Source organism: Typopeltis vanoorti, chromosome 18, assembly GCF_054136105.1.
Source record: "Typopeltis vanoorti isolate ZY-2024b chromosome 18, IOZ_Tvanoo_1.0, whole genome shotgun sequence".
NCBI lineage: Eukaryota > Metazoa > Arthropoda > Arachnida > Uropygi > Thelyphonidae > Typopeltis > Typopeltis vanoorti.
Genome location: NC_143566.1, coordinates 90318310 through 90334403, shown reverse-complemented (window position 1 = coordinate 90334403; position 16094 = coordinate 90318310). Strand labels below are relative to the sequence as shown.

General features: G+C 36.2%; 1 protein-coding gene across 4 annotated transcripts in view; it reads left to right on the top strand.

Moving 5' to 3' along the window:
• Nsun2 (tRNA (cytosine(34)-C(5))-methyltransferase Nsun2) overlaps positions 1-16094 on the top strand; it is a 272640-nt gene that overhangs the window by 163208 nt on the left and 93338 nt on the right. For 3 of the 4 annotated variants that reach the window (XM_090407903.1, XM_090407905.1, XM_090407906.1), the window contains one exon: positions 14140-14232. In XM_090407903.1, the coding sequence (XP_090264029.1) occupies positions 14140-14232 (93 nt within the window). The remainder of the gene's footprint in view (positions 1-14139; positions 14233-16094) is intronic. The other variant, XM_090407904.1, reaches the window with a different exon arrangement.

Sequence of the window (16094 nt, the reverse complement as noted above, 5' to 3'; positions counted from 1 at the left end):
CTATAGCAAATTCATAGGAAAACTGTAGGAATAGTTTTTATAATGGTAGTGAATTTTTTTATATAGCATTGTTTGTAATAGGGCTTGATTGTTACAGCAGTTTTTGCTATAGTGAGAGTCAATTGTGTATAACTTTATACTTTGCTGTATTGAACTGGCAACTATTATTATTTGTCTTCACCGTCATTCCATTTAACTCACCCTGAAGGATGAGTTAAATGGAATGCATTTAACTGCATCACTTTCATTGACTATTGTCTTCCATAGTCTCATCAGCAATCAACAGATGTTCTTCCCTTTAGCTTTATATTTGTTCCCATTTACTTCAGTTTACCTAACGGAGTTCCTCAATATAGCATCCTGTCAAATGCTTTTAAAAATATGAAATGGTGCATCCATTTCTTTATCCAGTTCCGCTATCACTTTATGGAAATAACTAATAACATAGCTGTTCCTCAAAAAACGCTGTGTTCTATTCACTGTAGAAAATTTTTTCGCTTGGTTACAAAGTAAATTATATTTATAAAAAAATACAGCCGCTCCCTGAATTAGGCAATACTCAACTTATGCAAATTTGACTTTACATAATTTTTTGCAGCTGGTGCAAATTTAAAAACAAACAAAGAAAAAAAAAAAACATGTAAATGTATTTTGCATCCTATAGGAAATAAATGGAGGTCCCAACTAGGATGGCAAAAGTACGTAGAAAGCATAACTTTATAAGCCTTCAGTAGTTGGTGCTGCTCGATTTGCACTGATAATTAATTACAGCTGTCAAATGAATGCTTACTCTATGTTATTTCTTTTTCAAATTCGAGACCTGCAGTTATGCCATCAATAATATTTTTAATCCCATGTCAGTTATCATTGGCATTTTTTAAATTCTTATTACAATGATGAAGGTAAATGACAAAAGGAAAGTGCAGGTGGTGGCAGTGTTAATGAAACAAAATTGATTTAAAAACAAAGATGAAAATAAATAAAAAGTATGAACTAGAACGAAGTTTGACATCCATTGCATGAGAATTTTATATTGATTCCATGCATGAGAGGTCAAAGGACCTATAAGCACATCAGTGCAGATGAGGACTCAGAAGTTAATTGATATTCTTTTTAAAGAAGTGCAGGTTGTATTTGTTTGGAAATAATTCTTCTGGTAAGCTGTTCCAGAGGATGGAGATAGGTAGAAAAAAAGAGGAAGAAGAAAGTTGGTTTGGTTTGCAGTTGCACAGCAAATAGTGCTGAGCAGCTGGTGCAATGGAATGTGGAGGAATGATGGTTGCCAGTTCATTGAGCAATGATTAAAGTACCTGTAGAATAGAGAGAGCTGAAACGCTGCACCTGTGAAATAAAGGTTGAAGTGAATCTATAAGAGAGGGATCATCTATGATCTAAATTGCTCTTCCCTGGACAGCATCAAGAATTTTTAAAGAAGTTTTAGGTGCTCCACCTCAAACATGTGAGCAATATCTTAAGCATGGACAGATTTGGGATTTGTATATTGTTAAGAGTAGACTGGGTGTAAAATAGCATCCTGAATGAAAGAGAATGTCTAGTTTTTTGGATGCTGAGGAAGCTATTGATGTGATGTGTTTGTGCCAGGGAAGGCTGGAGGTGAATGTTAGTCCAAGCAGAGATCTGATCTAGTCTGGTAATTTATGTATTACTGAGTAAGGGTATGCTAGCTGAGATTTATTTTGCAAGAGAAGAGGCAAGACTGTTTTGGCAGCATTGAATGTGACCAGATTGTCTTTGCCCCATTGAAGGATAGTATATAGATCAATTTTTATGGCACTAGTTGTAGATGATCTTGATGCACACTGCATGGTTTGTCAAATGAATAGGATGAATGGAGAGTACTGTCGTCTGTAAAGCTGTGGATAGGATTAGTGGTGATTGAGAATAGGTCATCGATGTACACGAGAGAGAGAGAGAGAGAGAATAGCTGATAAGACCTACTCTTCCTGAACAGTGCAGGTAACAAAGCCTTTAGATTTATTTACTTTGAGCTTTACCACCTTAGCAATGCAGACCTTGGGGTACTCCTGCATTGGTGATGAAGCTCAAAGAGAGGGTGCTATCCATGGCATGCAGTGCAGTGAATGATGAGAGAGGAAGCTAGCAACCCAGTTATAGACAGGGTGTAGATAGACCAAAGGATATCAGTTTCTTTAGCAGGCTTCGATGCCAGACACAATCAGAAGCTCTGGAAGTGTAAACAACAATAGCACAAGTTTCGCTGAACCTTTCCATTCTTTCTTTTAAGGCTATGTGGTGGTCAGCATTCATAGTGAAGAATTTACGGAGACAAAAACACACGTTGGAGTAATTACTTTACTTATAATTAAGAAAATAACACTTGACATTTCGATCTCTGTATCGAGGTCATCATCAGGAAAACATACATAATCACAGGACAAGTAAGATAGATCTAAATGCTTTGTGAATCATTTACCCTAGCCTGAAATAAAATAAATTTTTTATACATATCATTATAATAATATACAGATGATAGGTAAATAAAATCTCTAAATAAATAAAAATATCTCTACAGTCCTCTTTATTATGGTTTTCTTGTGTTGGGATCTGTCATCATGTTCTGGATTATGTTTCATCATCTCACAAGCTTCCTTGGACTGTCTTTCAAATCAGGTTTTGGTGCGGTATAGGGGACTTGGTGCCTTTCAGTTGATTCTGTGGCATGTTTGAAGAGCATAGTCTGACTAGCCTGTTTTACCATATTGGAGGAATTTAATATGGTGTGTATGTTTGTCTTTTCTTATTGGGATGGTGAGCCCTGTTTCTCCTATGTAGGGTAGGTTGCAAGTGCATTGAATTTTTGTAAACCCATGGGTGGGCAATGTAGGGAAGGAGAGCTTTGGATGACCCGAGTATACTTTTGAAGTTTGAAGGGTTGCTTGAATGATGTATTTATGTAGTGTTCTGTTTTTTCTGATATTCCCCTAATGTATGGTATGGCTGTAGCATTCTTGTAATTTTTTGCATTTAATAGCATGAACGTGGAGAATCTTGTGAATTGTTTTTGTTCTAGCCATTTTTTATAAATGTTTCAAATCAGGTTTTGGTGCGGTATAGGGGACTTGGTGCCTTTCAGTTGATTTTTTTTAAATGTTTGGCTAATAATTTCATATTCTTTGTTCATCACCTGCTCATTGGAGCAAATTGTTAGTGCTCTATGTTTCAGAGATGACCCCTAGATTTTGTGTTGGATGGTGGTATGAATTTTATATATGTATTGGCCTGTATGTGTAGGTTTGCAGTAGACTGTGAATGAAGGGTAGCCTGAAGGAAGACGTGTGACAAGTGTATCTAGAAGAGGAAGAGAGTTATTGTTTTCAACCTTGATGGTAAATTGGATATGTTTGTGTTGTTTGTTCCAGGTGGATTTAATGTTTTGTGGTCATGGGGCCAAATGGCAAAAATATCATGAACATATCTAAGTCAGACATTGGACTTTAGGTTTGCTGAATCTAGAGCACGTTGCTCAAAGTCTTCCATGTAAAAGTTATCTAAGGGGGGGGGTGAGTCCCTTCTTTTTTGAAATGGTCGTACCTTCTTTTTTGGAGGTAGAAATTATTTTGCCACATGAAATACCCATAGCAAAATATGTGGACAAAAAGGGCCGTGATGTCAGGCAGAAATATGTACTGTATGAGAAGAATAATATCATAATATAAATGAATGAGAAGACAAATGGAAGAATATAATAATAGAATAGTATAGAATACTCTGAAAACCAAGAATCTTCTCTTAATGCTTGCAACTTGGAATGTAAGGACCTTATATGAAGCATGAAGTTAGATAACCTTATACAAGAACTTGAATCAATGAAAATTGACATTGCTGGTATCAGTGAAGTCAAATGGACTAATAGTGGAAAAACAAACAGAAAGAGCCATTCCGTTATATACTCATGTGGAGACAGTCATAGGAATGGAGTAGCATTTGTACTAAAAAAAAAAGATTGTGCAATCCTTACTTGGACTTTGGCCCATAAGTGAAAGGATAATTGCATTAAAAATTGCAGCTCAACCTTTTAATATTTTTTATTGTCCAAATATATGTGGCCTGGTTGGCTGAGTGGTTAGTGTAGCCGCTCTCCAATCAAAAGGCTGCGGGTTCGAATCCCACCATGGGCATGGATGTTTGTGCTTGTCTGTGAAAATACTAGTGGTGGTAGTTGGCTGTAGATGGCGTTGGTGTAGATGATGAAAGTAGTAGTAGTTAGTGAATTGAGTGGTGGAGAGTTGTAGACTAGGTGCCCTCCATCGACATCTTTGGACTCCCTGGAGGTGTAATGTAATAATAATAATAATATGCACCTACTTCTGATTACCCAGATGAAGATGTAGAATGTTTCTATGAAGATAAAATGCACTACACAACACTAAATCAGATGACATAACTATCGTTATGGGAGATCTAAATGCTAAAGTAGGCTCAGAAAAGATCTCTTCCTGCATGGGAAACCAGAACCTGGGACATAGAAATCCAAGAGGAGAAAGATTAATACAGTTCTGTGAAGAAAACAATCTGGTAATAACAAATATTTTATTTAGCCACCCTCATAGAAGACTTCATACATGGAAAAGTCCCGGAGACAGCTGTAGGGACCAGATTGACTATATAATGATTAAAAAAGGATTCCAGAATAACATCTTGCAAGCCAAAACATACCCAGAGGCTGATATTGGATCAGACCACAATCCTGTGGTCTTTAAAGCAGCAATAAAATTAAAGAAAACAATGAAACCTCTAAACATAGAAAAATATGATCTTGGCTCCCTTAAAAATCAAGAAATACAAGATAAATTTTTAAAAGAACTGGCACAATCCACTGCTGTTAATGTTCCTGATCCCACCAAGTATCCTTAACCTAAAGATGAGATTGAGGATAGATGGTAGAAATTTAAAGAGGGCATAAAAAAGGCAGTAAAACAAATTTGAGAAGAAAATGAGTAAACTCTGGATGAATGACAAGATATACTGAAAATGATAGAGGAAAGAAAGAAACACAAAAATCATCCTGAATACAAGAACTTAAATAAGGAGATCAGGAAAGAATGTAGGATTGCAAAAGAACTTTGGCTCAACAACAAATGCAAGGAAATTGAACTTCTGGATAAAAAGCACAAAACCAGAGAACTTCATGAAAAAGTTATGGAGCTAACTAACAAATCTTGCAAAAGGGGTAGGCTCTCATTGCATTGAAGATACCAGTGGAAACATCCTAATGGAGAAAGACAAAATAAGGGATAGATGGGCAGAGTATTCAAAGGAACTCTACAATCATGATAGAATAGATAAGCCAGTGCAAGAGGATTTGAAGGGAGGGCCTACTATTCTTACCTGGGAAGTAATAGATGCCATTAGGAAACTGAAACCAGGAAAAGCTCCAGGAATGGATGGAATTATGGCAAAATATGTAAAGGCTTTAGATGATAAGGCTATAAGATTACTGACTGACATATGTAACAAAATATACGAAACTGGACACCTGTCAAAAGATTTTAAGCACTCGACATTCCTACCAATACCTAAAAAACCAAAGACAATCAAATGTGAAGAATACAGAACAATCAGTCTGATCAGTCAGATAGTAAAAGTTATGTTATATATCATCCTAGAAAGAAATAAACATAAAATCAAAATGGAAATTAATGAAACACAGTCTAGTTTTCAGGAAAATAAAGGAACTAGAGAAGGACTCTTCAACATCAGAACTATTATAGAAAGATATCTGGAGAAGCAGAAAGAAGTCTACTTATGTTTTATTGACTACACAAAAGCCTTTGACAATATACAACATGAACAACTAATCAAATGCATCAGAAATTTAGGAGCAGATGATAAAGGTACCAGATTATTGATAAATCTATATTGGGAGCAAACTGCCTCAATAAAAATATGAGGAGAAATCTCGGAATAATTCCCAGTAAAGAAGGGTGTCAGACAAGGCTGTGTTCTTTCTCCTATATTGTTTAACCTCTATACTGAAAATATCTTCCAGCAATTAGAAGAATTTAAAAGAGTCAACATAGGAGGCAGGAATATAAACAACTTAAGATATGCAGATGATACAGTACTGCCAGCTGAAAACAAAAAAGATCTTCAAAACCTACTAGAAGAGATGCTGAAGCTAAGTGAAAAATACGGACTTAATTTCAACTTCAAAAAAACCAAAACCATGCTGGTAACGAGAGAAAAAGGGAAAATACCCGATATAAATATTAAGATCAGAGGAAATACTTTAGATCAACTAGAGAGTTATATATATTTGGGTCAACTAATTACACAGAATGGAAAATGTGACCTCCAGGGAAATTCACACAAAAACAAGAATTAGGCTGTCCAAATGCTACGTATGTCAACACTGCTATATTGAGCAGAAATCTGGACAATATCAAAATATTGTGAAAAAACTAAAAGCCTTTGAGATGTGTATCCTCAGAAGAATTCTTAGAGTCCCATGGACTGCCAAAAAAAACTAATTTAGAAATATTAGAGGTGATTGGAGAAGATAGGAATCTGTTGAAAACCATTAAGAAAAGGAAAACCACCTACCTTGGTCACATACTAAGGCATGAATCCTTACAAAAAAAACACTTCTAGATGGAGTGATACAAGGAAAAAGAGGAAAACAAAGAACAGACTGGATGGGAAATATTAAGGACTGGACCTTTTTGTCCTATGAAGAATGCAAAAGAGAAGCACAAAACCGTACATGGTGGAAGCTCATGGTAGTCAACCTCCTAGAAGGAGATGACATCTGACAAGATAGAATAATCTGGCTGGTCATCAGTGAACGAGTTTGAAGATGCTAAGAGGTTAGCTTTATATTTTGATGAAATAACAGTGGTGCTATCAGGATGAGAAAGAGGTGGAGGTGTATGTGAGTAGAAGTTGCATCCAATGGCCTTAGCAAAGGATCAGAAGGCATGGCTTCCATTTGTACAGGAGGCAAGTTTTCTGATGATTGTTTTGTATTTGTTGCATGCTTTGGTATAGGCAAAGTATGCAGCTGGATTTCTTGAAGTGACCATCTGCAGTAGGCTGAATGTTTTTCTTCAGCTGCTCTTATAACACCTTCTGTCAAACAAGGACTTGGAAATCAGACGATGATGCTAGCTGGAATGAAGGTCTTCATGCCAGCAAGGATAATATCTGTGACTCGTCCAGAGCAGATTTTAGGGTCGAAGACCTGAAGCAGTAGTCAGACCATGGAATAGAGGAGTAGAAGTTTCAGAAATCATCCCATTTAGCTCCTTTGTAGTATCTGAGGATGTGAGGTCAGGAGTGACTTGAGGAAGGATGTTCAGTTAGAGAAGAGACTTGTACAAGATTGTGGTCTGTTTTGCCAAGAGAGAAAGTGACCTCTATGGTGTATTTGGAGGGAGAACTGGAGACACAAGACGAGAGATACAAAGTATCGGTTGAGTGAAGAGGTCTACCAGGAATTTGCATATGTAGATGAACAATTTGTGTTAGTCATTTCTTATGGCAAAGATTTCTGCTTTTTATCCAGCTTGGTTGGTGGTATTGGAAAAGATTAGCCAGTTGGAATTATTGCCATTGAGGTGACTAGGAAGATGACCTCACTATTTGAATGGCTGGATTGCAGATGATCAAGTTTCATGGAGAAGAATGTAAAGAGGTCAGAGTACTTATTGGAGTTTGGAGAATGGTAAATGAAGGAGATGAATATTACTAGATGGGAATAGGATACCTTGAGCCAGAGGAGGGTAGAAAAATAGCTCCTCTCGGCATGCAGTGTCTGATCTCACGAAGACACACCCTTATGGTGAAAAGAATTGTGGTGTGCAATTTGGATATTGGAAGTGGACTATAGTGGATGTAGATACTATTGGGGTTTCTGTCAAGAATAGGAGGTCTGGTGTGGATAACTGTAAGTGATAATGAATGTCATTTCTGTTGGTGTTAATTCCATGGATTTTAGTGAAGTGGATGTGAAGGCAAGATTCATTGCCTCTTGTTCAAATGCAAGAGGGTTTTTCAAGAATCACAGCTTCTCTTAAAATCCATCTTAATATAAATAAGTATTGATGTACATGTAGGTTCCTGTGGTTAAGCAGTTCTATGGGAAGTTTTCGGTATTGAGACCACACTGAATATAAATAAGGAGTTCATTAAAAATGAGCAATTAAAACCTGACAAATGTCATGTGTTGTAAGACTTGCATCATCAGGGGTAGTAGTCTTACAACACATGACATTTGTCAGGTTTTAATTGCTCATTTTTAATGAACTCCTTATTTATATTCAGTGTGGTCTCAATACCGAAAACTTCCCACAGAACTGCTTAACCACAGGAACCTACATGTACATCAATACTTATTTATATTAAGATGGATTTTAAGAGAAGCTGTGATTCTTGAAAAACCCTCTTGTATTTGAACAAGAGGCAATGAATCTTGCCTTCACATCCACTTCACTAAAATCCATGGAATTAACACCAACAGAAATGACATTCATTATCACTTACAGTTATCCACACCAGACCTCCTATTCTTGACAGAAACCCCAATAGTATCTACATCCACTACAGTCCACTTCCAATATCCAAATTGCACACCACAATTCTTTTCGCCATAAGGGTGTGTCTTCGTGAGATCAGATTACAATTAATTATACATATTAGATGTTTTTGATAACTTCACAACTTTTTAATATAATTGATAAACCAGAATACAAATGAAAAATTTATTACTATATGCATGTTAGAACATTGCTAGTTGTTGCTATCACATTCTCCGGTATCACACATGCTGTAACCTATGTCCTTGGCAGTTAAATTTTTGATGAAAGCAGACCATACTTGATGTAAAGTTAAGCCTTGAGTTTTATTGCATTGTGTAGAGATCCTAAGCATTTGTGAAGCGTCTTTAAATTTTCTTATGAAACAGTTATTATCAATATTAAGCGCCTCCGTAGCGCAATTGGAAGAACGATGGTACGTTGCGCTCTTCGATTGGTAAAGGCCCGAGTTCGATTCTGGTCATGATGGGAGGAATCTTTATATGGACTTTTTCAATTGATGGTGAGTTAGCCAATCTCATACGGAGGTAGCAGGGTTTTTTCTCCCGCATACAGACAAAAAATACTTGTGGTGTTCATAGGCGGTTGATGGTGCTGATGTTGTTGATTGGTAGTAGAGGTTCAGTAGTGGTGGAGATGGAGAGTTGTACAGTGGGTGTCCTCCCGCGACGAGTCTTCAGACTCCTTGGAGGTGTCAATAATAATAATAATAATATATAACATTTTTTGTGGTTCTCATACTTCATGGCCAGTAGTGGTTGTGTGGAATTCCAGACCTGCTTTATGCTCTTCTTCAAATGCCACATGAGCAATAAATCTCATAGATGCCTTGTTTTTTCATGGGGTGATGTGGAGGTTTTGGTGGATGTAGGAATCTTGATATTTTTGTCAAAGTAAAAAAAAGCCATCTTTATGTTGTACTCGTGGAGCAACACAGCCACTTTGTCTGTGACATTCTTGATAAGGCAGCGTGATTGCATTCCTGAAATCTTCTTTAAGTAAGGATAACCCTTTTTCTCTCTTTGTTTACTTTGACAAGGATATCAAGGGAAGGTATTTTTTTCTGTTCTAATTCAAGAGTGAATTTTATATTGGAATGCAAGTTGTTCAGATAATCTTTGAAGGCAATCAGCTCGTCAACCTTTCCCGATCAAATGACGAAAAGATCATTGATGTAACATAACCATACTTTTGGTTTCTTCTGATAGATATTTTTTTAATGCATTAGTTTTGAAAATTTTCATTAACAGGTTGGCTTGACTGGAGAAAAAATATTATCCTTCTTTGTATACAGGAAACCTACCACAACAGGAATATTTTTAAATGCTGCTTCACGCCACCTTCTGTTGCAAAAGATATGTATAATTAAAACTTTACAACCCAGAGCATACAATATATCAAGCGCGTCAGTTAAAAGGAATAAAGAACTGCGCTACCGGAAACAGAACCTCACACTCAATGGTTTTGAACCCATGATGATCAGATAAATTCTTAATATATCTCCTGCAACTCCCTTACTTAAACAAGATTTCAAGAATGCAATCACTCTGCCTTACATCAAGAATGCCACAGACAAAGTGCCTGTTTTGCCCTGCGAGTACAACATAAAAATGGCTTTTTTACTTTTACAGAAAATATCAAGATTCCTATATCCACTAAGACCTTCACATTCCCTGAAAAAACCAGGTTTTTATGAGATTGATTGCTTGTGTGGATTTGCTATGTAAGCCAGACAGGGAGGTTGGGAGAGATCCGCATGTCTGTACACGTAAAAGATGTCGAAAAAAGAAAAGAGCATAAATCAGGCCTGCATTCCACACAACCACTACTGGCCATGAAGTACTGCTGTCCAACATCCTTTTACAGTTGAACTGCTGATTCACCGAACCTACTCTGGCAACAAACATAAATGTCACTTATGTTTATTGTTATTAAATTTCATTTAATAACTGTTTCACAGGAAAATTTAAATAATCCTCACAAATGCTTAGGATCCCTGCACAATGCAATAAAAATCAAGGTTAATTTTACATCAAGTGTGGTCTGCTTTCATCAAAAATTTAACTGCCATGGACTCGGGATATAATATGCATGATAACACAGAATGTGATAGCAACAACTAGCAATGGTACAACATACATACAGTAATGAATTTGTTATTTGTATTCTGGTTTATCAATTATATTTGACAGTTGTGAAGTTATCAAAAACATCTAATATGTGTGATTAATTTTTAATAGACTTTTGTTGTGTAAAACGTTTTTCATGTATCCTTAAACCTGATGATATAAGTCTTATGGCACATGAAACTTATCCGGTTTTTAATTGCTTATTTTTAATAAACTTCTTATTTATATTATAATGTGATCTCAATAAAGAAAACTTCCCAAGAAGTATGGCTGTGTTAAACTTAACAAAATATGGGAAACAATAATTCTTAGGCATCTCAAGTTACAACCTAAGCTTCTGCTAGCATCGATAGAGGTTACCATTCCTAGCTGACAGAATAGACTTTAGTCTACCGAGTTTCACTTTACTTTGTGTTAACTGTGCGTGCGTGCGCGTGTGTGTGTTATAGTTTATGTTGAACCCCTGAAGATTTCTTTTGACAGAGATGATGTATTGGAAGCATTATACTATTAATTAATGTGAAATTTAGTTGGCAAACTGAGATACTGCCTCATCTTAGACCTGTTATTGATAGGATATAAGTAATCAAAACTTAATTGTGTTAAACTATCCAAGTGGTGTACAGGTTACTGCACTATACTCTGAATTGTTAATAATGTTTTCAATTGTAATTAACATCTTCTAAAAAAAAATTGTGTACGTAATTGAGAGGGTCATCAACTAATCAATGACCATGAACCAGTTAAGATCTATAGTAGATCTCTTGCATCGTCCACTTGTTGACATATCATGGAGAGGCTTAGCAAAACCTGTGCTGTCACATTTACCATTTCCAATTGGCAAGTGTCACAGCATAGCAGTATGATAGAGTTCGACATCAAGGACTTTTTCATCCAGTTGCCATCTGATAGGCTGTCCCCCCCCCCATAACTGGATTACCAATATTCTCTCTTCGGTTTTCCTTCTAATGCAAATGTTTATCCACTCATCCTACTCTTACCATAAATCATGTAGTGCATAAACATCACAAACTTCAAGTTCATCTATAATAGTTTCCCTTTTTTATGAGAAAAAAAGACAACAGCATCATCTTTTTCTCATGATAAATTAGTGCTTTTACCCTTACTTTTTGATACGTTACTTATAAAAGTAATCTATCTTTCTTTTCTGACTGACTCTTCCTCCTAGTCTTTCCTGGCCCAAAATGCAATGCTTTACAATCCTTGGCTTCCAAAAATCTTGCCATCCTTTTTCACACGAGACGTGCTATTCCTACTCTTTATAAATCACAAATCTGCCTAATCTTGGAATAATGCTGTTGCATTTGGGGTGGTGCACCTAAAAATCTCTCTAAATATTCTTGATACTGTTCGGAAGAGGACATTTTGACTTATAACAATCCCCCTCCCCCTTTTTTTTTTTTTTTTTTTTTTTTTTTGCAGGCTCTCTTCAGCCACTGATTCATGGTCTGTTTCCACATTTTTTTGTTTCTTCTGTAGGTGTTTCTATGAGCACTGTTCAGTAGAACTGCCACTCACCGATTTCTGCTCAAACTACAATAACATAAGCAGCAGCAGCTGTCCAACATCCTTTTACAGTTGAACTGCTGATTCACCGAACCTACTAATACCCATTGCATCTACCTTGGTTCTGTGGAATAGTTTTCCTCATGAAGTATTTCCTAAAGACTGCAACATCCTGTTCTTCAAAAAGAACATCAACAGAATGTTTTGTTGTCCGTAGTAGCGTCTACACCTTTTGAATGTACATACCAAGAAATATTAATGATGTTTTCCTTTGTAATTAACATCTTTAGAAAAAAATTTGAAATCTGAACATTGATTTAACATTCATGATTTAAATGTATAATTATCTTAATTTTAAGAAAATTTTCATCTATTTCACCACCATTTTCTGTGCATGCCCACAAAAGATATACCATGTTATGATAGTTCAGTAGTCAATATCTCATTTCATGACCTGCTTCCCCAATCAACAACTCTTTAAACTGGTCTGTTATTTTTCAAGGCATTGAGTTATGGATGAGTTTGTGCATTTCAGTATTCTAAAGCACTCTCATCTGCTCCAACCTATCCATATCTGGATCTTTTTCCTGCCTTTTTTGCTCCTGTTCTTGTTTTGCCAATCTCTCATGTTTCACTCTGATCATACCAAATTAGCTCTGCCTATTCTCTCTTGAATACTGATAATATCAAGTTTTCTCTCTCTTTCTCTGATATTCTCATCCTTAATATGGCTCTATCATTGATACCACCTGTTTGCTCTCCTAAATTACACAACCCATAAGTGTAATTTTACTCTTGCACCCGTGGTTTATGGAAAACTGTATGATTTCCAGCTCTCAGGTCTGTTAATTCAAATTAACATGATTGCCATATATCCTGCTAAATTGGTATTTTGCTAATTTCCCTTCTTATCTGATATAAATTTATTCTACTACTTCTGACTATACCAGCTGTCCCCATTCTATCATCAATTTCCGTGTGATTTACCATCTTTGTCATGAATGGCTCCAAATTTATAAATATAGAACTCAAATTAATCAGATATTAAAGAAATGCTATATTCAGTATTAATTTACTAATATATTGTGAAAATTTATTAATTTTTGCCTAGCAATAACTTGTTGAAAGTTTTTTCACTTGGTTGTACTATAAATTAAAGGTGCAAAGAAATTATATTCTTGGTTACATTCTTTATCCAAGTGTAAGCAAACAAAGTTTGCATGTGAAGTCACTTCATGATTGGGCTACTTGTATGTAGAGGCTAATGTCTTCACAGCATTTGCCCTAGTTATCCCATAATGGAGTGCACATATCCTTATGGACATGTATCATGCTATGCATTATGGGAAGGGCCACCAGTTTCAACCTTTATTTGAGGTCATTACAGTGGGAGCCAGAACCAAAAGTGATACCAATGTTGAAGTAATGCAGAAATCATATTTCTATATACAAGTAGTCAAAAGGTATCACACCTTATTACTAAAATACTCTGGATTAGAGATGAATATTGAAAGTTTTTTCACTTGGTTATACTATAAATTACAGATGCTAAGAAATTATATTCCTTCCAGCTTGCATTACTTCCACCTTGGTATCACTTCTGGGTCTGTCTCCCACTTATGAGACCTCAATAAAGATCGAACCCCATCTGGGTAGTGGCCCTTCCTATAATGCATAGTATTTCCTGTATCCTATAATACATGTCCGTAAGGATACGTCCATTGCATTATGGGATAGTAAGGCATTGATGTGAAGATATTAGTTTCTGTGTACAAGTAGCCCAGTCGTGAAGTGACTTGATGTGCAAACTTTGTTTGCTTACACTTGGATAAAGGATGAAACCAAGAATATTATTTCTTGGCATCTTTAATTTATATGAAACATATTGATATTATAACTTTTTCTAGCATGCCTCCCAGGAAAAAAAGGAGACTGAGGGGTTTCAAAGAAGATCCTTTTATATTTTTTAAAAATGATGAAGAGCTCTGGACCAGCATCAGGTATATTGATTTAGTATTTGTAGTTTAAGATATTTCTCTACTTACATTCATTATTATCTTAACAAAAAATAGCATCTGAAGCATATTAATCAACACTACGTTTAATTAATGCTGTTTTTCTTGCATTGCTAATATAATAGCATCTTCTGAGTGATATTTTTAAGGTGATGATGATACCCTAATTAACAAAGTTTAATTTACTTCCAATATTTCACCAAAGACAAACTGTTGTCATCATCACATGTAGGTATGTGCTTGCAGCCACTACCTGAGTAAGTTTGACTGAAGCACAGAAGTGAGCCTAAAGTTTTAAAAGAACTTTCAATCCATGCCTTGGATACCAGCCAAAGATAAGCTGGGAAAAGCCCACCTTTTTTCTCCATACAGCAAATACAAATATGAGAGGCTATTCCTCAAAGCTGCCTCAAATTTGGGAAACACTCATCCTCAAAACATCAGCCCAACAAGCAAGAGCACCCAGCCAAGTTCACTAGTAGGCACAAGTTATTCACCAGTAATCAAGTCATGGAATGGCCATGGTGGTGTGGTACTTGATGTAGTCTGTCTCTGAAGCATCTTCAAAACACAAAAGTAAACAATTAACACTGCACAGATCACTTCATCATGCTTTTGTTAAGACAGCCTTAGCCAATGAGGTTTGAAGGCTTTATGAGGGGTTTCAAAGAAGAATCGTTTATATTTTTTAAAAATGATGAAGAGCTCTGGACCAGCATTAGGTATATTGATTTAGTATTTGTAGTTTATGATGTCTTCTTCCATTCATTATCTTAATAAAAAAATAACACCAAGGCAATTTTAAGCAACACTAAATTAATGATGTTAATTAATTTTATAATTAATTATAAATTAGCACATTTATAATTAAGAATCAAATTATTGGCAAATAATGCACAGTTTGATAAGATTGGGGTTGTGTTTTAAAGCTAATACAGATTCTACATCTAATATAAAAACCACATTATTTGAAGAGGTCAGTGACATTAATATCATTATTACATCTGCATACGTGGATGAACTTACACTACACACACTGTCACCATTCCTCTGACAATGATCTAGGTTTCGTTGACTTTGCATTAGGTCTTGCCCACTACATAATTTCACAAGGCTTCTGACCAAATCCATTCAAGCAAACTCTTATACAAGTATTTTCTACCGTTAAATTCCTTTTATAAAACAAAAGACTCACATCCAATTTCTTCCACACAGCCTGTGTATTGAACCATTTGTTATAGTCTTCTTTAAATTAGTACTATAAGATCATAATAACAGAGTAACAATTTTTACTCTCTCACCTTCCTCACTGTGGGGCATCTGTTCACAGTGGAAGGGGACCTCCCAGTGATGGTGCTGACCCTTTTTATTCTTCCTGTATGCCTCGCTCTATTTCTCCGAAGTCTTTTATACTATCCCTCCTTCTACACCACCATCACCAGGATTCAACAACTTGCACTGTGTTTGATGTGCAGAGTGACCTGTGGACATTTGGATAGGATGATCCTGGAAGTCATACACTACTCTGCCTTGTACTTCGGGAAGATGGGTGGTCCTGGATGGCCATCCAGGATCAATTGACTGGTGTGCTTGCCTGCAAGGGTCAATAGGGTTCCAGCAAGTCTCCTATCCCATGGTCTGTGGACAGATCTCAAGGAATGCCATGCTGCTCATATAATGTCTAGGGAATAGGCCCAGCTTTCCACTTCCACAGTCACTGCTGGCTGGTCAGTGGATGTTCACATGTGGCTCTGTGGTGAGTTGTGGGAGCTTTAGCACTGAACAATAAAAATATCTTCAGCATGAATTCTTCACATATACAAATGTTTCAGAGGCCCTAACAAGGT